We start from the raw sequence: 24,137 nt of genomic DNA on the forward strand, positions 1-24,137 counted from the left end.
CGCGCGTGTGCATTTACAATTGCCAAAATGTTCTTCCAGACACAGAGAAAGCAGCCAATATCCCAACATTATTAATAATGTAACGCAAAAACAATTGGTGTGTCAAATCAATGCATCTTCAACAGAAATACTAATGAGCTACCAGGGAGGTAGAAACTAAAGATGGACACACAGATCTGGATAAAAATAAGAATTCTAAGCACTGTTAAAAACCCAACCACATTCATTGAAGTTTGAAAAAAGTCTTTACCAACGTATTTTAAAATGTTCACAGACTTCTTCCCTGTTTCAGTCTGTAGCAGTAACAAATCAGCAGTGAGACCCCCCCAAGAAAGGCAGTTCTGGGATTCCCTGAATGAAACTAGAAAGTAGCTAAACTCTTGAGAAATTTCCAGCCTGAGGTGCTTTGGGTAAGCAGCATCTAATCTTTCAGATAATTATTCAGACAGAAGCTTTTGAGACTCGCCCATCACTAGTAGAAATGTGTACACCAGCGTGGTTTTTATTATCCATGTACCCTGAGTGGAATAGTAATATTCACACAGGGCTCGATCATGCCATTTAGGTACAGACCCACATCGAGGGCAGCATAGTCACACTGCCCCAGAGTGCGATCTAGGTGTCTCCAGCCACTCCTTCCAAAATTTCCCAGTGTTCACCCAGTGCTACATCCCCACAGGGGGGCATAGCATGTTTCTTTCCTCTATGCCTGCCCAACTCTTCTGTGATTGTCCTTCCCACCCCCTCAGCTCCACCTTGTGGTATCTTGTGCCCCACAGATGCATACGGAGACAGCAATCCAGAGACTGGAGTGCAAGGACTACAACTGTGCTTGGCTGCTAAACAATGGCATAAAAGGAGGAGGAAATTCTTGTGTCCTCAGACCCACCTGCACACCCACAAAGCAGCCAGGCATAACCTGGCCCATAATAAAACTCTGTAGGAGAAAAAAGAATCTTTTGCTACGCTTGTGGTGGCCACTGTAATCTCTCTCATGGTAGACAGGAGACTGGACTTGGCTGTAATAAATATAAAGGGAATTCTTTATGAAGACGTCTGATACAGACAAACCTTGTAGCTCTTTTGTGGCTCTCTAGCTCCCAAACTAATTATAAAATCCTGTGCTACCTATTGTCACCACCACATGGGTTCTCCTTTAAGGGTATGTCAACACTGCAATTAAAAACCCACGGCTGCCCCGCGCCAGCTGACTCAAGCACGTGGGGCTTGGACTAAGGGGCTGCTTAGCTGCAATGTAGACATTTGGGCTCGGGCTGGAGCCCAGGCTCTAGGACTTGTGAGGTGGGAGGGTCACAGAGTTTGAGCGGAGCCCATACATCTATACTGTAATTAAACAGCCCCTTAGCCCAAGCTGAAGTCAGCTGGCACAGGCCAGCCATGAGTGCCTAATTGCAGTACAGACATACCCCAAGACTGCGCAGGCAGCCCCAGAAAGGACTCCCAACTACATTGCAGGCAGCAGCAATCTCCACATGACTTAGTTGCAAGTCAAATATCCACAATAGTTTCTTTAAATTTTCAAGCTTTATCTTGCTAATACTTCATTTTTTTACCTGAGAACCCAAAGATCAATAAAAGGAGGCCACTACAAACTGAGATGGTCAGCAACCCAGGGAGAAAGAAGAAGAGAAAAAGCAATCTGAGGTTGCGGACAGTATCAATATATATTTTAATTTCTCATTAATGAAATTTAGGTGCATTCTGTCTATTGCTTTGGCACCAATATATTATAGCTTATAGCAATATACTTATACACTCATATGTTCCTACATGCATGTACATCCACACACACATGCTAAACCTCTCTCATACTAGAGACTTTCACTATCAGACTGCAGCACTAAACTAGGAAAAGAAAAGCTCTAATTCAAAATGTATATTACTTTCCAGTATTTTTGCCATACATCTTTCCACTACCTTTTATTATTAACATTCATAAAGGGCCATGGAGTGAATAGAAAAAAATAAATTAAAAAGGCAATTCAACAATTTTAAGAATTGCCAGAACTCAATGATCAAAACAAATAAAAGCCACTTAAAAATCCAAATTATAAATCTGAAACTAACTAAGAAATAAACGCTTCTAATAAAAATTTTTGTAAATGAAGTTATCATGCAAGAAGAAATATGGTTCCCACCCTTTTAATTAAAAAAAGAAAAGAAAAAAGAAAACCCAGAGGAGCAAATTGAATATAAATATAGCAGTCCTGTAGTGATTGGGATACTGCTTTTTGTGGAAGTTTACTACTGGGAAATTTATGCTCACTGATACCAATTTCATAGGTGCTCGAACTAGGGGTGCTAGCTTGAAGTGGATTCCATTATATACAGGGTTTACAGTTTGATTCAATGACTCAGCACCCCCACTCTACAAATGGTTCCATCACCCCTGACCAATTGGGGAAGCTCTCAGTATACTGTATTATGGAACAAATCTGTCATTTCAAAACTACATATGTAAATCTCATAGAAAATAAGAGAAGTACTTGTTTTAGTGATTCTAAACTAATATAAAGAGACTCTCTGCCTGTAAGAAAATGAAAGAGATGCAGTACTGTTGGCAAATTCTGTAGTGGAGCAGAAGTTCATTAACACAAGCCCAAATATGAGGGCTTGTGTTAATGAAGTATCTTTCTTCTAGGAAAGAGAAACCCAGGGAAGTTACCTTGTTTGGTTACAGGATGTTTTCATTTGTGTATTCAATTTCTTTTTTTCTGCTGGACATTTCCTTGTTCCTTCGCACCCCTGCTCAATAGCCAACCTTCCCTGCCCAACACACACAAAAAATCCCTAGCAGTTTCAAGTTAGTAAAGCTACCAATAAGCTTTCTCCATTGCCAGAAGTTGGACTTTCAATGCCAGACACTTGTCAACTTAATTAGTTGCACTCAGATTTCCACTTCTCTAACCCCAGCCACTGCCATCCTTTGGGTTTATCTACAATAAACAACTTCATCCCGTTTGAACACTGTGTGGAATAATCCAGTTAGATGACATCATGAGGATGATGACCACAACCTAGTGGCCAGTAGAGACTGCAACAAATTGTGCTCAGCATCATGTCAATTAACTGTGATTAAACCGAGTCAGGCAAGTTGTTTTGAAGAAGGACACTACCGCCATAACTTGGAATACCGAGACTAGGTCACACAATGGATTTATACACACAAGAATTTCACCTATGGAAAAATCCTACTTTTGTTTAAAGCGGAAAAGTTGCCCCCCATGAGCTTGATCCAAAGCCCATTAATGCCCATGGAAAGACTACCATTTACTTCAATGGTCTTTCATTAGGGCATATATAACAAACCCTCATGTTATTTGGTATGATGAACAGTCTGTACTCAAGCAATGCCCAGTATAGGAATAGCAGGTCAAGCTGAGCTGCATTACTGTTGCTGTGAGGTGGGGAAGCTTGCACAGTGCCTGCCTTCACTAAAATCTGGCATTAGCATGCACTATCAGAATGCTACTTTCATACAACCCAAATTCACTCAACACTCTTGAGAGAAAAAATTAACCTGTAATAAGACAATCCAGACACTTGCAGGCTATAGCGGCTGCAAACACCTATTAGTTTCACATGGGATTTGATGCCAAGAATTTGTGTTCAAGGCCTCTTAAAATAAAACAAAAACAAATAAACAAAGTAAAATAATCCCTAGAAATGTGGACAAAAATATAACGAAGTCATATGGAACTGATTTTTCATTAAGTGAACCAACACTTAAAACTGACCATGATACAGCTTTACCATCCTGAATTATAATAGTTGTATACAATCCTACCAATTTTATTATGGCTTGGTACAGATATGCTTCACTATCTATCGTACAGACACTCAATTTTAAAATGTAAATGGTACAGGATATTGATAAACCAATTAGCACTGATGCAAAGCAAATTCCTCTTTTATCTCAATTACAACATGACAACTTAATAGGTCAAGATAGTCTAACATCTGAGACAAGGGCAATTCAATAAAACAACTGCATCTTGATATGGTAATTAAGAGGAAATGTGAATCCATTACCCTGCCTTTTGTGTGACTGTGTGTGCGCGCGCGTGTGTGTGCATATGCATTTTTTTATTTATTTAAATTTCTGAAGCCCTCTTACTGGTTTTGTAGTTTATATCAAAAACCATAGTAGGACATGCAATAGTGAACTGACAAATATCTGCAGTATCTGTAGTTTCTAGCCGGCAGTTGTGAAGGTGTAGCTAAAGAGATGAATAATTCATGAAAACCCTACGAAGCTATGCATTTACAGGATAATCTTCTCAGAAGCACAGACTTTTCTATTTATAAACCTACAAACGGTATTTCTATTGATGTAAGCTTGGGCAAGGGAATCAAAGGTGAAAATATTGCAAAGTTTAATTAAATGGCTTGTTACATGTAGAGGCTCACACAGGACTGGAAACGTAAAAATTTCTAACAAAATGAATACTTTAAAATGAAAGAAAAATTGGTGTTAGAAATTTAAATATCTCAAAATGTTGCTACCTACAAGTTAGATACATCACCTGTTACAGAAAAATGTTGTTTTTAAAACAGGAAATAGTTAAAGCAAAGTAATGGAATATATTTTGAATTTTTCACAAGTAAGTATCTGTGATGATTAGCATGAGAAACAACAGTAGTTAAGTTTGACAGGAGGGTAAATTGATGTTTTATGACTGCATCCTAGTTTCTTTTGAGATATGAAAAAATGCTAGCCGTTTCTTTTTAGCACATTTTGGGGCAAATAAAGCCAAATGGAGCCATGTGGGAGCATAACACTTGTGATACACGGTACATTAGCCTATGCTTCAAACAAATATACATGCATGTTTTCTGAGTACATTTACATTTTATAGTGCATGTATCATCATAACAGAAGAAACTGAGACATCATAGAAAAAATATAATGTAACTTTAGATATTTGTAATATTTTATGGCCACTGCAAAGAACATTCATGTTCTCAAGGGTCCTACTCTTGGTCAAATAAATAAGCCTTATTGCATTCTAATAATGAAACACTTCTACCTTTTTTCTGGCAGAATCTCATCTATTTCTTCTGATCATCATTCTCTAGCCACAAAAAAGTCAACCAGCACTGCACATAAAAACTGCTAATATAAAAACACATAAAATCCAACAAACCTGATTCCAAGATTCATAGCCTCAGCAGTTCCAATCATACTGATAGCTAAGAGCATATTGTTGCAGATCTTCGCTGCCTGAAAATAAATTAAATACCTAGTAAGATTCTCCGTTTCCATGTAGATATCACATAGGATTTTTTTTCATCCAGCTCCAACGGGATTTTTGACGGTATATGTTTAAACAACCTTTCCCTAAATGTAACACCTGTAAGTACCAATGTACTATAGGCATCAGGTCAATGAAGGTTGACCTATAGATACTTCAGATAGTGTGAAATATTTTTGTTTTGCTAGCACAGTAACTCCGCTTGCTTTGCTTTGAGTGTGTGGGCTACCTACTCTCTCGGACTATACCATAAATCTATTTCTACTGCATAATTTTTTTTAAAAAATTGTGACCATCGAAAAGTACAATCTTAACAAGCCAAATTGAGAAAATGCTAGTTCAGATGTGTATTATTGGTTACCTAGCCAAGATGCTGGGTAATGGTACCATGAGATATTTTGTAGAAGAATTTTCACCTTTTTGCTGATACCACCATCTTATACTGGATTTCATTGTGGATTTTGGTTCTAGATAATTTACTTGGGGTAGATAAAAGGGAATTGGGTTAAAATGGAAGACAAATATGGTAACAAAAAGGGAAAGGCCAGGCTGATTGAATACCAAACATTCAGCAAGCATTACCTGTCCAGTTCCAACCTCTCCGCAGTAGATCACATTGGAACCCATGCATGTCAGCAGTTCTTTGGCAGCATCAAACTCTTGTTCCACTCCACCAACCATGAACGTAAGGTTCCCAGCTCGAGCAGCTCCAACACCTGAATTGAGAGGAAAACATTAGATTCAATACCAACCTTTTAAAGGATAGAACACTCATGTGTTTAACTTTGTACTTGTGAATAATCCCATGGAAGTCAATAGTCCTATTCATGTGCACAGTTAAGTTTGGGTTTGAGTTTCTACAGGATCAAGACCTTGATTCTTAAACACGTAATCAGGGTATATATATAAACCCAGCAAAGCATTCATCTAAAATTACTGGAGAGTTTGTTGTTGTTTTTTGAACATTGTATTAATGCCGAGAGGTAAAGTATAGTCATACATCAAACTTACTTGAAATTCCAAAATTTAATTTTGTATAGTTTCACATAAAAATAGTCACCATTTTGTGCAATTCCGCATCTCTCTGAATTCAACTTTATCTTAAGTTTTTAAAGAAATGACTATTTTGGAATCAACAACACAATCCTGCAGGTTATTGATGGGAAGCTATCTTTGCTCAAAAACAAGACCATTTTTGATCAGACTATTACATAACTTAGTAAACTTTGTGAAAAGTTGGCCCGTTTTCAAATTTATAATGAAATCCAAAAAACAAAGACATAAAAGGCTCAACATCTGATTTATTTTTAAGTATATTAACATTTTGTTACAAATATTTTGCATACTTCTAATCAGAAATAGAAGATCTATTTTTCTGAATTAAGGGAACTTGAGACCAATTTCCCACATATAATTTATAAGGGAAAAATGTATTGCATAGCAATGTAAAAAAGTTTAAACAGGCAGAGGGGAAAAAATGATTAAACACACAATATTTACAACTTCATTCCTATAAATCTGTCCCACCTTTATCAAGGGTCAGCAAACAAAGACGATAATTCATTGGCTACAGAATTTCAAAATGGCAACACATCAAGTTTTAGCTTATGATATCTTTTGTTCTAGGAGGAAATAAACAAGTCTGAAGTGAATTGCATCCTCTTCAACCCCTTCTCCCAGCCAAAACTGATTTTAATGGATGTAACTGCCAGGTAAATTTGGCCCAAGGAGACTACTTGGAAAAGTGATTAGCAACTTAGCTTTACAATTCATTTTGCAATACAGCTAGGAACCTAGACACCATAAATTGTCTACGCTATGCATCGAACCTTGGCCTATTAGAACAAACTGCTGCAAGTAATGGCCTACTTCTGAATTTAATATATTCAAGCAGTTCGTGTTTTTACAAATAAAAAATCCAAGTGAGGGAATTCATTTTTCTTCCACATTTAACTATTTTGTTTCTGCAAAAAATCAAACTGTGTCTTTCCGTTAGGGTCCATACAGCTTTTAACCAATTAGTTACGATAACAACGATTATTAAATGTTTGAATTGCAGTAGTAGTAGAGGTCTAATTGGCATCGGGCCTCATTGTGCTAGATGTTGTAACATATGAAGATACAATCCCAAAATGCTTATAGCCTAAGGCAAATCAGCATTACCTTTGTAAAAACTAACCTGGAAAAGCCATCACAGCAAAAATCCTTCTTTTAAAATGACATTCAATGGGACACTTGCTCCATTTAGTTTTTCCTATTACATGGAAGCATTTAACCTTTTTTTAAAAGGGTCACTTTTATAAGAGTATGATTGGACCCCAATCTCAATGAAATCCATGGCAAAACCACCACAATAACTGAAAACCCAGTTAAAATGCAGAGGTTTTGATTAATTGGTCTGTAGCAGTGCACTACCTTGAACCACTCTCCCGGTAAGTCATGCCCCTATCTCTGCAGGTGCAAAAGGCCCCAGGGCAATGGAACCTGTGCTGTACTGCTATACAATGAAGGGGTCAGGATTGGAGTAGGGGATTGGACTGTCTTTGTATGTAGAGCCCATCTCCGTGGTAAGATGGGCATCATAGGTTTTTTAACAGTGTGGCACTGCCAGAGTATCCACCACTATACAGATCTTCTCAACACTATAAACTCCAAAGTTTCAGCATTGCAGCCACCACTTCTCAGCCATTGGATAGAAGATTTCCTCTTGCCTTTTCTTTTCATGTAACTCCCAATGCCCACTCCCAGAAATTTGGGACGGGGACAGGAGCCTGGATTTGGTGCCTACGTGAACACATAATTGTCATCTTGTTGGCTATTAATTTACCATGCAACATGTCTGCAAAGATCACTACATTAATAAATGCTTTGCAATGATTTTCATCCTGTTCCTCTAGCTATTTTTATGCAAACCACATCACGACCTTTATTACTAATCCTGTGATCTGACCTGCAGCAAATTAAGTGGACAATTTAAATCAAAGCTTACAAACAAAATCCAACACTATCCATCATAGGTCAATAGCCTTGTATCTAGATTACAGACTGCTAAATAGCTTCAGAGAGTCATTTATTAGACCAAAATTAATGCTGACAATAGTTTTCAGCTGGTTAATCTTTTGACAGCTGCACTATCTCACTCATTCAAATGCTTACATTTCAAGTACAAAAAATTAAATTAGTTAAGCAAAAGAAAGAAAAAATTTGTTTTATAATGAGGAAGCTTTGGAAATATCTACTTTTAAAAACAAAAAACCATTTATATCATGATGGGTTTTTCCATCAAGATTCCTCACCAACTGTCAGCCAACCGATCAGAAACAAACAAGCAATCCAGCGAACACACAGTATTGGTAATTTGTGGTTAATTCAGCCTCAAGATATTGTGACTTCAGCTCCAAATGGAAGCAAGAGGGCATAAGGACATGCACAACACTAATTTCATTTCATTATTTTGGAGTATAATAAAATATCAGCACTATAGTTCTTAACACTACTTGAGGAGAGAGCATGAAGGAGGTACAGTGGCCTGAATTTAAAGGAGGAGCAATGGTCCTTAGGGAATGGCTGATAAGAAATTACATTTGTGATCAGTACAAGATTTCACTTGTAAGATTCTCTCCTCCAGCGAGCCAACATCATTTGACCCACAAGGTCCCAATACTGCACTGGGTTTCTCCAGAGTTGCCTCCGTTTCTCTGAAGTCTTATTGAAGTCCTGATAGCAGAATGCAAAGCAGGATCGGGAACCAATTTAGCACACTGCCCCATATTCTACTTTTCTTACCATATAGTCACACGACTATAACAGTACAGAACAGAGAGAGAGAGAGAGAAAACATTTTTCTTACAACAAAAATATTAACAAATTAAAATTTAAAATCTATGATAATTTATTGCTGCTGGAAGGTATGGGCCAATCTGAAATCTTGAAGGCAGAGCCCTCTAGAACAAAAGACCTACTCCCTTAAATACAGGAGGGACCACAGATCTAGGAATCAACTAAACACTGGGAACAACAAAATGATAAAACAGCAATGGAGGTGGAGGTCAAAGATTTAAAATGAGGGAACTGTATGGGGACACTGAACAGAGAACCCCACACAGCACTCACTGCTCCCTGAAGGAATCCAAGGAGTGAGCAGAGGTCACCCAGAGAAACTCTGCATAGAGAAGAGAATTGACCAGGAAATGAAAATAAGACACACTTTCTCAGAGAGCCTCCCCATCAAGCTTCTACTTCCTGGACTGGTAGATGGCTATCTTGGCCACTGCCAGTTGAAGGTTGATGGGGATGTCTCACAATTTCATAGAGTCATAGATGGGGTGTGCATAGAGGGAGTAGAAGTAGGGAAATGTTGCAGCCAGAACCAGCAAGATGTTCTGCAGGAGCCAGAAGAGGGGTGCAACCTGGCGGAATGGAGGTAGGTATGTCAGGGGCTCTCTATCTAGCTGCCTGTAAGGTACTGGACTGACAGCTTTGGAGTCTGAAGTCCTCTATTTGTACACTGAATGGGTACAACATTAGGTAGTAGCAGCAACATTGTTATGCAATGTACCTCAGCCAATCTAGAAGGGCCACCTATGGGGTGAGAATTAGTTCAGTTTCCACAATCCCCTTTTCAGACTGCCAGAGGTGTAGCCAATTAGTGTTAAAAGTGGTGATATGGACACTTGTCTACTAAAACCTGGATCACAGAATCATAGAAGATTACGGTTGGAAGAGACCTCAGGAGGTCATCTAGTCCAACCCCCTGCTCAAAGCAGAAACAACCCCAACTAAATCATCCCAGTCAGGGCTTTGTCAAGCCGGGCCTTGAAAACCTTTAAGAATGGAGATTCCACCACCTCCCTAAGTAACCCATTCCAGTGCTTCACCACCCTCCTTGTGAAATAGTTTTTCCTAATATCCAACCTAGACCTCTCCCACTGCAACTTGAGACCACTGCTCCTTGTTCTGTCATCTGCCACCACTGAGAACAGCCTAGCTCCATCCTCTTTGGAACCCCTCTTCAAGATGGAGAACACCAGCTCATTTCACTGGGGTCCAAGAGCCTTCAGATGGTAATGGTAACTGGTCACTACTGACCTGGGCCAGTCAGGTCACTACTGAACTGGAACAGGTTTGTGCTAAATGACCTACAAGTGAAAAGCTCTGTACCTAATCAGTAATCCCTCAAACACCTATTTCTCCCAATTAATTTAGCCTCATTTTTTAAAACTCACAGCATCTTATATCTTGAAAAATCATGAGGTGTGCATAAGGCATACTGGTATGGCAGTATTTCCAGCTCTAAGAGCTAGGCTTTTTACAACCAGCACTCTCCAAATATTTGCAATGGTAAGAACAATTTGCTAATACCCAGCTTGTTTATTCTTTAGGAATGTGAACTGAAAATCACTGAAAAAAATAACTGATTGCATTTACATGTAAATGATTTGCTCTTATTTTAGAGCACCATTCACCTTCTCCCCAAACAAAACATAGTACATTAAAAAAAAAAATAACAGACCAACATTCCAAGGGTGTGCATTATCCAGTTACATTGTTGAAAACACAAAGCTTCCCATTGCACCTAGGGGGTGTGCATATACCAAGATAATCAGAGTCTTGCTGCATGTTGTGTATACATACACATGCACACACACTTTGTAAATGATTTTATTGTTGACAAGTTAGAAAGAAAAACTAAATTTAGCTCATCCATTGATTATGAAAACTGTGTGATCCTGTGACTGTTCTGGAGACTGCAGCTCCCACCTTCACCCTGCCTTTTAGAACTGTGAGAGGTTTAGGCATAAATATCTATTTCCTCCTTGTTCTATTATGTATACAGTGGATTGAAAAATGTTGTATTTAAAACTAATTTATGATCTGAAACAGATTTAAAAAGCAAAAAAGAAACAGGGTTAGAGTTTTAATCCTCTCCTGTTTTACAATGTCGTACCTTCTAGTGTGAGAGTTTTAAGCTTTGACTGTTATGCTTTGGAAAATGCAAGAGAACACTAGCTCCTTATTCCAGTATTTTTGCAAAAATACAGTTAAAGGACTATAATCCCCTAAAACAAGTAGCTTCTTGTCATCTCTTTGCTGCCTTTCACATAGGCTTAACTTGAGAGCTGCATGTGTTTGTTTTCTTTTAAGGGTTATGCGATTCTTATTAAAATTCTTGCCAGCTCCCATGAAAAACTTTGTCTTAAGCAGTGCACAAGTTACACACTAAGCACCAAGATACAGAAAGAAAAATTCTGTGAAGGTTACCATTATTTTGTTATATGCAAAACCAAACCAAACCAAACAAAAAGCACTTAGAGGAAATGCCAGTTATAAACCTCAATCAAAATTAAAAGCAAATTATTTAAATTCTGATATGTACAATAGCGGATTAAATGTCACATAATCATACAAAGACAATAAGGGAACCATTTTCTTCCACTAGTTTGCTAAAAATAGACTTAGGATGTCTCAGACTTGGGAAGTTAGAGGAATGCTCCTAGAATTTCCAACAAAAGTAAGTATATTTCTTAATATTATAAAATCAGCATCTAAGGCATCCATACAAAGCTATTTTATAGCTATATAACTAAACACAGTAAATCACTTAATTTATTTAAAAGAACTTAAAGGTTTTAACCAGTCTGCCATCAAAAGAGATAAAGAAGAGGGCCGATGGGACCTGGGCTGCAATGTGAGCCGTCTTTAAAATGCAATTGTTCTAATCATTTTCTACAGATGCAGCCTCACAAGGGGCTGCTGTCAAAGGGACCATTTACGACTTGTTATGGTGTCTCTATTGTTTACCAGCGACATGCGCTAAAAAGGCGACAGCTGGGACAGAAAGCTGCTACTCAACGAACAATATAATCCCGTGAAAGTAATCAACAAATTTAAGGGTGTTAATTAACTTTACACTTTATCATGTTCAATTAGTTGTCCTTTCTAGAAAAGATTGCCGTGCACAATCGGTTTAGAGCGTGCCATGTTTGATTTGTAAGTGATCACTGTTTCTGTTTCAGAGTCCATGTCAGATGTTCTCTTGGGTTTTGGTGACACAGATGAATGGCTCTGCACATGTTAGGGTGTGATCTGGTTTAACATAAACCAGCATAACATAACCCCTTGTTACCGTATTGTTGGCCTTATCCAGGATGGAAACAACATGCACACATGCGCGCGCGCACACACACAAAAATATACCCACAAATAACTATTGAGGTGGTTCTACAGACAATACAGAGTTTAGTTTCTGCTGAAACACAGACACACATAAATGGACAATTTTTCATCATTATTTCTCAAAGCAAGACTTGTCTTTTAGGGGCACGTTTGGGATCATTTCCTCCCAGCAAGATCTCTAGTTTTGCTGCATTATGCACTATGCACAAGAATGTTCTTACATTTTACAAAATGCACATAGCCCTTTTAATCGCAGCTGAACAAATGCTGGATAGATGCAGTAAGTGCTGGTGTATATAAAATTCTAGACTATGATTTTGAAATTTCTGTGCTATTTTTATAATGGTAGGAATTCTACAAGAATGTTATATTAATCTGTAATTACAATTTGCCTTTTTCTCCCTTTAATGCACCTGTTCCTGCTTGCTAATGGGACAAGACAAACCTCATGATGAAGCGACAATGTATTCACAAGTGCACCTTAATGAAAGTCACTGCAGTTTTTCTGTATTGATAAATAGAACTCTGCATCAAAATATTTCATAAGCTATTGATGTCTGAACAAAAATGAAAACTAAGGGTTAGGTCAGTGCTTTGAAGAAGTATGTCTTAGTGCTCAGTATTCGGATTCCTAACAAAAAGAGTTTGTTAAGGAAGCCTCAGTAATCTCTCTCTCTCTCTCTTTTTCTTTTTCTAGAATAATCTAGTTATATGATTTATTGAAATATGTCTACACAAAGACAAGATTAACTAGCAGATTCTTGGATAACATGTCAACTAACTACATGCTGACAATCGTTTATCTAGTTATATTGTGCACAAAAAATCTTCATTAAAAAAATTCAGAAAAGTTGTTAATTGTGAAAGCTAATAATGGGCTAAATTAAATATTTAAGAAGGAAATTATAGGCTATATCTGAAATAGCTGAAACCACAAAACACAGCAGCAGAAAACATTCATTTTGTGCAGAAGATCTGCAGGGAGAAGGGAAGCGGTCGATAGATCCCTAAATTGGAAGCAATAGCTGCTCTTCTATCCCAAGTTGGCAGCTGCTACATTTGCAGACCTGGTTCATTATTTACCCATAATGACCATCAAGCTCCAGTCAAAGTCAAATCACAACAACTGTCAGCAGCTCTTTTAATTAGCCTTGTTTGAATTCAGATAAATATCACAATGGCCCAGCTTCTGCTGAAAGGAGCAACAGAACGCTGTAAGAGGTGAGCAGCTCTGACTTCAGAACCATCAGACTGTGTTGAAATCTAAAGAACTGAAGTAAGTACGATATATAGGTGTATTTTTTAAAAAACCTGAAAAGGGGATGCAAGCGGTTCTTTTCACAATCTCCCCACCATGGCCCATAATTCCTGTTTATGACAAAATTTGTGCATCTGAATTCTCAACTCATGAAGCATTACTCTAAAGTCTAAAAAAGTAAACATCTTAATGCTTTAATTTTCTCCTTGTTTAGAATGGTTTAATTATACTTCTAAATGCTCAGTTTTGCATATTTTGCAAAATTGAATCAAAATTAAGGAATGTACATATATACAGGATTATCCTCTCTCCTAATTTATCTCCTTCTGTTTGTTATCCTCAGGGAACGTAATTTTCCTTTGCATCAAGCCACTCTCATTCTTCCTGTGTCAGCAGTAGAATAATAATCTCTCCACCTCCTCCTTCCAAGTATGGACAAGTATAAAAAGGAAGACCGGATTGGACAGTGTGCATTACCAACAGGACCCCCAGAAACCATATACTTGAATGAAAGTAGAGCAGATTGAAAAGGAGAACGTGTGTGGATGAGGTGCTCAGTTTGTTAGCATCTCCGTTCTGGATGGGCCAGCATGAGATGGAGTATTAAAATATCTGACTTTGTTTTCTATAAGCATGTTAAAAAAAATATACAAGCATGCAGAAGTGAATGTTGCATCTCTTAATACTTATATTGCAATCGGGATTGGGCCCAACTACGTTAGGTGCTGTACAAATACAAAAGATAATAGCAGTCCCTTTCCTAAATAATGTATACTGTCTAAAGCCCTAATCCTGCATCATAATCAGTGAAGAACTGCTGTGCCTGCTCAGAGCCCCACTGACTTCAATAGAGATATTCAGGGATTCTAATGCATTTACTTTCACATGCGTGCATGCATCACAAGGATATATGGATATAAGCCATAGATCCATATGGGTGTTGCAGTAATACAGTGTGTGCCTGTAGGGCACAGATGAGATTCAGTTAAACACCACCAGGGATCCAAGGTGGTGCATATGGAAGGATAAGGAATTGGTAAAACCAAAATCGGAATGGTTAATGAGAAGATTTACGCTTTGAAAGGGAGTGTTGAGTGAAATTACGTAGGGATCAATACATGAACTTAGTCAGGGACACCAAAAAAGTAATAAAACCTCCAACTAATTTATATATGTTATATGAGATGCTGAAACACAGAAAACAATATGCATTCTTACTAATTACAGTACAAAAGACAGAGCAGAAGCTATAGTCAAGAAAGTTTAATATGAAAGGAATAGATCATGACAAATTTACAAGAAGCTTTCAAGAAATCATTGACACCTCAGAAATTATTAGCCAAAGAAAATAGGTCACAAAAAGGTAACTATATGTAGAAGTTACTGTAGCTTCTGCAACAAAATACAAGCCCAAAGAAAGTTATGATGAGGTTGTTCTGTATGCTGCAATTTATAAAGTACTGTGTTCAGTTCTGGTCACTGTAATGTCAGAGAGAGAGATTACAGCGCTTGAAAAGCTGCCGAATAGGGTAAAAAGGCTACTGCTCCACTAGGAAAGGAAATAAATTATGATGACAAAGTATAAGAAAATTCTTTTACCTTTACATTTGTAATGCCTAAAATAGTATATACCTAAAACCTGTACAGAATAATTTAAAAGCAGTAGGTAATGCCAGTGTTCTTCCCAGTCCCCTGGTCAAATACAAATCCTAACAAAAAAGATTAGTGTTCATATTTGAATTCTGGAATTTATTGCCTTACCTCCAATGGCTGACATTTAGCTCAGGTGCCCAAATCCTCATGCACATCTACAGTGCTATATTCCAAAATATTAAAATGACAATTGCCTTGGCAGTATGTGGAAAGAAAAGCAGTCTCTCAGAAAGTCAGAGCCCAAGTCTTAGAGCTTTACAAATCATAAGGCAACACCTTGAATTTTACCCAGCGGGGAACAGGAACATGGTACAACTGGCAAAGAACTGATGCAATATGTTCCTGGCATCAATTATGCCAAGATTCAGAGCCATCTTCAAGGATAGCCCAGTAAGATCATACTGCACTGAGGCAGTTATGACGGGATTTATGGACCCCACACTAAACCAGGGCAAGACACAGAGCAGTACTGGCTTAGGGAGGTCCCACCCCATAGCAGCTAAAGGGCATACTTCAGGTGAAGGGATAGTCTAAAAGGGTACTGGTAGCACAGGGGAAGGAGCTGCAGGAAGTGAGGATGAGGACTGGAACTGTGAGGGGCATGGCTATGGTATTGTTAAGGCTACTCTGAAAGCAGTGATTCAGATCCCCCCAACTGTGGGAGTTGGAAACTCACTAGAACCTGGGAACAAGAGGTGAGCATCCCACTGTCAGACTAAACAGATACTCCTAAATCTGTGACCACGCCCCACACAGAGGAGCCGTAGCCTGATCAGAACCAACCTAAGGGGGAGTGCAATTCAGGGTGGACCAATGAGCGATACAGACACTGTAATGCCCCTTTGTGACCCTGGGATGTAGGTCCTCTTACCTTGCTCCCCCACCCCTCTGCCATAACAGAACCCTAAGTGGAGAGGACACTCAGGAGGGATTGAGACATACCGCATACACCGCCCCTCCAGAATGACCAGATCAGAAAGAACTGTGGAGCCACTGCCTGACCACTCGGCCAGCTGGCTATCAGACTGACTCGCTTATACCAAGCTAAAGGAAAGATGTCTGCATAACCACAGCTAGGTCCTGATTGAGAAAAAGATAGCTAACGCATTACCAAAAGTGGATAAAGTGGCTCTCTTGGCCAATACCATCACCACCACCACAGGTTCCAGTAGTACAGTAGAACCTCAGAGTTACGAACACCTCAGGAATGGAAGTTGTTCGTAACTCTGAAATGTCCATAACTCTGAACAAAACATTATGGCTGTTCTTTCAAAAGTTTACAACTGAACATTAACTTAATACAGCTTTGAAACTTTACTATGCAGATGAAAAATGCTGCTTTTAATCATCTTTAATTTAAACGAAGCAAGCACAGAAACAGTTTCCTTACCTTATCAAATCTTTTTTAAACTTTCCCGTTATTTTTTTTAGTAGTTTACATTTAACAAGTACTGTGTACTATACAGCACAGGTTTTCAAACTTCGGTCCGCGGACCACCAGTGGTCCGCAAGCTCCATTCAGGTGGCTAGAGCGGCCAGAGAAAGAGGCGACTTTCCCCAGCTCCAGGGCTGCAGCTGCCAGGGAGAGACGGCCCTCCTTCCCAGCCCAGCTCAGTGGCTGCCACGGTGGGGGAGAGAGGAGAGACCCCCTCCTTCCCAGCCCCAGTTTGGGGGCTGCCGTGGCGTGGGAAAGAGGGCACATCCATCACATTTGAAAGGTAAGACTGCTGATATTAAAATATGAGTTGTGTGCCTTTATTTCTAGAATAAAAAAAAAGCTAATTATTATTAAGGGTTTTTTTTTATATAGCGCTTTTATCCAAAGCGCTTTACAATAGTTATCTAACGGTACAAACAACATTTGGAAAGATCATTAAATGGTCCGCCGAGACTCTCAGCAATTTTCAAGTGGTCCACGGAAAAAAGGTTTGAGAACCACTGCACAGTATTTGCCCCCCCACCCTTTTTTTTGGTCTCTCTCTGCTGCCTGATTGCATACTTTTGGTTCCAAATGAGGTGTGTGGTTGACTGGTCAGTTCGTAACTCTGGTGTTCGTAACTCTGAGGTTCTACTGTATATAGGAATATGAAAATATCCCTGAACTGTGAATCTTGTGAACAAATGGCAAACAAACTCTCAATTAAAGGGGCAGTAGCCATCCCTGCTATACACTCAAAATCCTTCCGCCAACCTACTAGCATCATCTCCATCTCTTTGGATTAAGTTTCATGTTCCACACATCTAAATCCCAATCCATCATGTGCTGCAAAAGCAAAAGACATTTCATTGTCTAGGTCTCAATAAGAGACCATAACACAGTGAACTTGAGTGGTGACAGAACAGAACCTTGTGGTACCCTGTGAGAAAGATCTCTCATGACAGATGAATAGTTATAAAGCCCCACTTCAGATCGCTGAGAAATGAAAGAATGGAAACACAGAAGGAAGAGCTAGCCAGGGTCTGCAGACAAGTCAACATCTCATAGTTACTGGTATCAAAAGCAAAATGACAGAACCATGAGTCAACATGGTCATCACAATTTTTACTGTCATCTATCTTGACTGATGAATATAAATAGCAAGTTCATCAACACACACCTGCAGTTGGACAGACTTACCCCTCTCTGCATATACAAGGAACAATTGGCCATAGTCCACAAATGGTCACAGTCCACCATGTTTTGGGACTGGATTGTACTTTGTTTTATCTGATTCTATGAGTCTTAAATACATTAATACCATTTAGAATACAGGTATCAACTCAAGAGTTTAAACCTCAAGTTTACAACAGGGAAATGAGTGATTTTTCTCTTTCAAGGAAAAAAGGATTTAGATTTTTTATTTTTATTAATTTTAAAGTATTTTCCAGTAATAGCACCACAGGAGTAACACAATACCAAAAAGACACAGCAAAAGAATTTGTCTAATACAAACAGGAGAACAAAACTATTCCCTATGCTTCAGAAATGGTGCCTTTGCCCTTCCCCTTCTCTCTCTCTATCCCCATATAGGCCCCTGTTCACCAAAACGCTTAACTACATGCAGTTGAATAGGAAAGGTCCTAAGCATGTGCATAAGTCCCTCATCAAGACAGACTTAAGGATATACTTAAGTATTTTGTTTAATCAGGGACTCACTTAAAAAACAACAACAACAGCTGCACAGTCCTGAAGTCTGCCCAGGAGTCTGTAGCCACTTCTAATTGTGTGGAGGGAATAAGGAAATCATTCAAACAGAATATGACAAATAAGTTTTTTTTTTAGAAAACACTGAACAACGTAGAGAAGAGGGGGATGGGAGGGAGACTCCCAGCTCCCAGATTTATAGTTTCAAATTCAAGGAGCAAAAAAATATGGACGAGAAGAAAGTGTGCATATGTACATAATTATGCTTTTTGTAAAATAAGAGTATTCAACAGTAGCAATAATTAAATTCTCAAACAATATAACAAATTTTATATACAGTAGATCTATATAAAACCTGAAAAGTGATACATAATACACCTCAAAAGAAATCCAGTGCTGATGTTTTCTATTGGAGGCTTGCCCACCAAAAAAGTTTGAATTTTAACTGTGGAGTAGTCTATGACTTAATATCTAATAGAATTTTATTGGATCAAAAGGGAAAAGCTTTTAAAAATATAGAACTGCTGGTTACATTGTAGGCTTGTGAACCACTATGTCACACTAAACTAAATGGGAGAGGAGGTGCTAAGATTTAGAACTTTCTGGATCATCTGAGACACCATAAAAATGTGTTTTAGATGCTGCTGTCCTTACTCCCACCCATTTTAACTTTTGATCTTTACAGGGTACAGTAAACAATCCACATTCTATTTTCTTTCTTTCTTACAACTTCTCCTCCTAAATACAAATTTACTTGCAAGGTGTGTTTTCACTTAATTTTGTATCCATAATGCAATCAAATATTTTCCTCAAATAATTTCAGTTTAACCAAACAAAGGAAATTACAGAAGTTTTTATCCAGCAGTGGAAGAGCCAAGTGATGTAGCAATGCAAGCCTATGAACAAATGCTACGAAAGCAACCTGAAGAGAAACATTACAGAACTTACATTTGATGAATTACTTGACTGTGATTATAAAATTCTCTCTTACAAAAAATATCCTACTTGGATCCTCTAGCCACAGCTCCCTTATTACTCCTCTTGCAGAATAGTTAGGTTTTCTTATTTCACAGAACCCTATCTCATGATACTGCACTTCAGTGTAAACTTTAATGCATTCAATGCCCTCAAAAATTACCTGATGCAATTTACACATTAATTTAGAGCGGCTATGATTAAAATCACACTGAACTCTTGAAATACTTCTTAATACAAAGTTTAACATGGAAATATAAAAAGTAGACTGAAAAATCTTAGAGCAGAAAGCAGAAATATATCATTAGATCTCACCTTTCTACTTAAATATATTGTAGCTTTACAAATCTTTATACACTCCATAGACTTCATTTCCATGGAAATGAGAATGTTTTCAATTTGTTTAATATAATGAATCAAAGTTCAAAAAAGCCCCACAACAAAATTGTCAACTTTTTAAAATAAATATAGTTTCCCCAACATCATTGCATTAACTCACTTGCAAAAAAAACCAAATACTGCTAACTACTTTTCTTTAAAGGTAAATGTTTGCTACAGTATTAAATAAAATGCCAGGCTCTTCCACTTAAAAGGAAAAAAAGGAAAATTGCCTTTTGCCCATGAACAGAATTAAGAGGGTAACAAAGTTAATTATTTCTCATAATCAGTAATTATGATTAGATAAGAGAGTCTTTGGTAATGAACTGCTCTAATGATGGAGGACTTGCATCCCAAGAAATATAATAGTATATTAGCATAACTGTGTATGCAAAGTACATAGAACCACTGCCACAGTTAACTTGTCATTGAATGATTAAATAGGAATTCATAATTAGAAAAAATCCACAGTGTAATTTATTGGCTTTCCTGACAGTTCTGGTTCATTAGAAGTTGATTACCAAACAGTGACCTCTAGTGGCCCAGGATTTTCTCATGCTCTCTTGTTCTCTTAAAGAGACAGTTTTCAGCTGGTATTTAACCTAAAAGGCAATTAATTTGAGGAGTTAAAATATGTTTTTCTTGCACATTCTAGTCAGTTTTTCCTCTTCCTGTACCCCTAAAATATATGCCTGTGCAGACAGTGCAAAGTATAGTTCTAGAAAAATGTTTACCTTACTGTGACCATTTATAAAATATACAAATGTATATTCTAGCTGAAAGAACAGGAAATGTTGAACTCAGTCTGAAAGAATTCAGCATTATGGTTAACATGTTTTTCACATTAATGAATATTTATATACCAATTAACATATGGACAGCATGTCTTCCAACAGTATTAGAATCATCAGTTATCTAGTGCTGGATGTAGAAATTAGACTAGCTCATTTTTTTAAGTATTCCTTGATATCAGAAGTATAGTGCTGTTAAGCACCAGAATACTGACTCATATAAAGAAAAGCCTCCCAGATCTGTTCTGAGGAGAATGAGCACAGGTTATTTGGTGTAAGGCATCCATTTAGCTGTAAATCTGCAATACACATTTGACCTGCACTTCAAAAGCACACATCTTCCTCCCCACCCCCACCCCCCCAAAAAAAAGTCAAGTAAAATTTTCTTTCAGTTGCAAAATCCTCTAAACCTTCAGGAATGGAATTTGCTTCAGCCACCTTAATTAATAATTCAGTGTTAAGCCATTTATAAAAACCTCTTTTTAAATGATCCATTATGATATGTTGCTTTCTCTCATCTCTAGAACAATGACCCGGTGTTAAGATAAAAACATATTTTGCCATCTATTTCAACAGTGAATGGCAAGTAAGAGAATAATTTAGAAGCCCGCAACAAAATTTATTTTTTAAATGAGAACTTACATTCTACAATATATAGGAAAAACAGCTTTTTAATTAGTTGATTTTAGTTTTGCATCAAGTTATATTTTCTTTTAGCTCTGGAAAATGCATTTTTGTTTTGATTGTTTGTGAAGCCTTTCACACAGACTGACTATGAAAATAATATCCCTTAATTAGGAAGGGCAGAAAATGAGAAGTGTTCAAGTTTCTGTTTCATACAAAACAGAGATTTTTCACCCAGGACCATTCCAACTTCTCAAATAGGGGATACTGCTCTCGACCTTATATATCACAGTCAGCTTGAACAATTTTTGCATGCATAGGGAGCGGAAAGGATGGGGGGTAGGGATGGACACCCACTTTCCTTGATTCGCCATTTCTGTAGACTGTTCAAAAGATTCCAGTTGTTTGTGACTATGATTTAATATAGTAGCTGGATAATGAGTTGGGCTTCCCACAGCAAACGAAGCACCATTTAATGCTATTATCAACAGTTCATGACCCACCCGCACGAAATGTCAGCCTGATTAATCTAAATGCCGCTGACCTCAGGAAAAAAAAGCCACCTTATTGTCAGAATATTTTATATATTAAAAATACACAGAGAATATAAACATCTGATTAAGCAAAATCTTTAAAATAAAATCTATTTGCTTTTGCTCTGCTGTATGCCTTAAAATATGCAAAGCCACAAAATAACATGTTTTTAATAAAATGCATTTCATCTGCTAGACTAGAATGCAACCCTTTAGAAGATATGCCTCACTATACATTAAAATATACAGTGTTGTTGTAGCCATGTTGGTCCCAGGATATTAGAGAGACAAGGTGGGTGAGGTAATATCTTTTATTGGATCAATTTCTGTTAGCAAGAGAGACAAGCTTTTGAGTTTACACAGAGCTTACACTGACCTGAAGAGCAGTTCTTTGTAAGCTTGAAAACTTGTCTCCCTCACCAACAGAAGCTCGGTACTGTACATTAAAATAACATTTGAAAGGGGAGTTTAAAAACGTCGTCTTACCTTTTGTATGTCATCAAATTAGGTTATGAGTTTAGTTTAAGAGTTGCTTCTGTCAATTGATACTATGATATAATAATAAGAAATTGTTCATTTTTCCTCTTAAATCAATGAGTTTGCATGACATTCAAGTCAATGCAGAATTTGGCCTGTGTATTAGAATTTTCTACTTCTATTTCCTTTAATTTGGGGGCTGCATAAACAAGATAGGAATATGCTCCCATATCTTCTACCAAAAATAAAGCAGAGTTTAAATGGTCCATCTTGAAATCCAGACTTTTTGTTTTGCAAAGAGAAATTATTACCTAAAAAAGATAAAGATTACAGATCTATCTATCTATATCTGTATTTAAGGAGCAGTTATTTAGTGAAACTGTATGGCTCATAGAAAAAAGTTAATTTTGCCTAGCAGTGCTTAACAAGTTTACTGGGTGTAGATTAGAAATCTCTAAAGCTCCATATGAATTGAGTTTAACAGAAACATTCTTCTCCCACATCTACCTCACAATGGTCAATTTTGTTCCCACAATTCTGCAACACCACATTAACAGCCCTAGTCAGCAGGTCAGCAGATTTTTATGGATCACTTCACTCCCTGATAAAAGTTTTGGTTTTTTTAAGACCACAAACTGCAATAAAGCTGATAATAATTTGGCTAATCCTTCCTATAAACTCTCCTTCCAAGATCTCTTTCAGACTAAAGCAGACAGGCGTATGATGAAAGACCTAGAACTATTAAGTCTCCTTTCAGTATTTCTATACATCACAATATGTAAATTCCTCATAACAGATACAATATTACTTAGAAAAAACAAAACTAGCCATCATATCAGAAATTTGGTAATTAAAATAGAGAAACCAATGTCCCAAGCTAAAGCTGAAAGGGCTATAATAGAAACAACATAAAATTGGGCAAGATGGCTCCACTGCTATGTTTTTAAAATCTTTTTGGCAGAAATTAATCCTTTTAATTGAGTACGTTCTCTACAGAAATAAAAAAGAAGAGTAGGCTCCAGGAAACTATGCAGTATGTATTAGAATACTGATAGGACCTACACTCTCTCTTTGTGCTATGAGCCAATTCACTTCTCCATACAGACATCAGAAATTATGCCAAAATACAGGCAATAAGACTACTTAAACCAGGGGTGGGCAAACTACAGCCCGCGGGCCAGATCCGGCCCCTCAGGGCTTTGGATCCAGCTCACGGAATTGCCCCCCGTGGCGCCGTGGGCCCGGCACCACTCTCAGAAGCAGCCCCCGGGCGGGGGGGGGGGCACGAGGGGGAGGTAACTGGAGGCGCAGCAAGGGCAGTGCACGCAGAGCCCTCTGCCCTCCCACCGCCAGGGGCCACAGCGCTTCCTGGAGCGGAGCAGAGCGGTGCAGCATGGGGCCAGGGCAGGCATGCAGAGAGCCTGCCCTGGCCCCGGTGAGCGCCACTGCCACCCCAGAGCCACTTTAGTTAAGCGGCGCCGGGCCGGAGCTCGAAACCCCTCCTGCACCCCACCCCCCCCAACCCCCTTCCCTGAGCCCCCTCATACACCCCACACCCCTCCTCTGCCCCAATCCCTTGCCCTGAGCCCCTTTCTGCACACTGCACCCCCTCCCACACCCCGCACTCCCTCCCACACCCCAACCCCCTGCCCCGCATACAATTTCCCCACCCAGATGTGGCCCTCAGCCCAAAAAGTTTGCCCATCCCTGACTAAAACAGATCAATACCAAACAGTCCGGTTTTATTTCTGGAAGATCATCCTCAAACAATCTATGACACACATTGAACTGTAACCATTTGGCCCATATGAAGAGACAGGAATTTGCCTTGTCACCTCCTGACATATAGAAGGTCTTTGAGTGGGTTGACTG

The 24,137-nt window shown here is 38.4% G+C and overlaps 1 protein-coding gene across 1 annotated transcript in view; it reads right to left on the reverse strand.

Moving 5' to 3' along the window:
• The window catches only part of HIBADH (3-hydroxyisobutyrate dehydrogenase), a 117,768-nt gene that overhangs the window by 12,726 nt on the left and 80,905 nt on the right, over positions 1-24,137 (reverse strand). Inside the window, exons 5-6 of the mRNA XM_005296992.4 lie at positions 5,859-5,992; positions 5,169-5,245 (exon numbers count right to left, since the gene is read on the reverse strand). Coding sequence (XP_005297049.1) covers positions 5,169-5,245; positions 5,859-5,992 — 211 coding nt within the window. The remainder of the gene's footprint in view (positions 1-5,168; positions 5,246-5,858; positions 5,993-24,137) is intronic.

The sequence above is a fragment of the Chrysemys picta genome, chromosome 2 (assembly GCF_011386835.1).
Source record: "Chrysemys picta bellii isolate R12L10 chromosome 2, ASM1138683v2, whole genome shotgun sequence".
Taxonomy (NCBI): domain Eukaryota; kingdom Metazoa; phylum Chordata; order Testudines; family Emydidae; genus Chrysemys; species Chrysemys picta.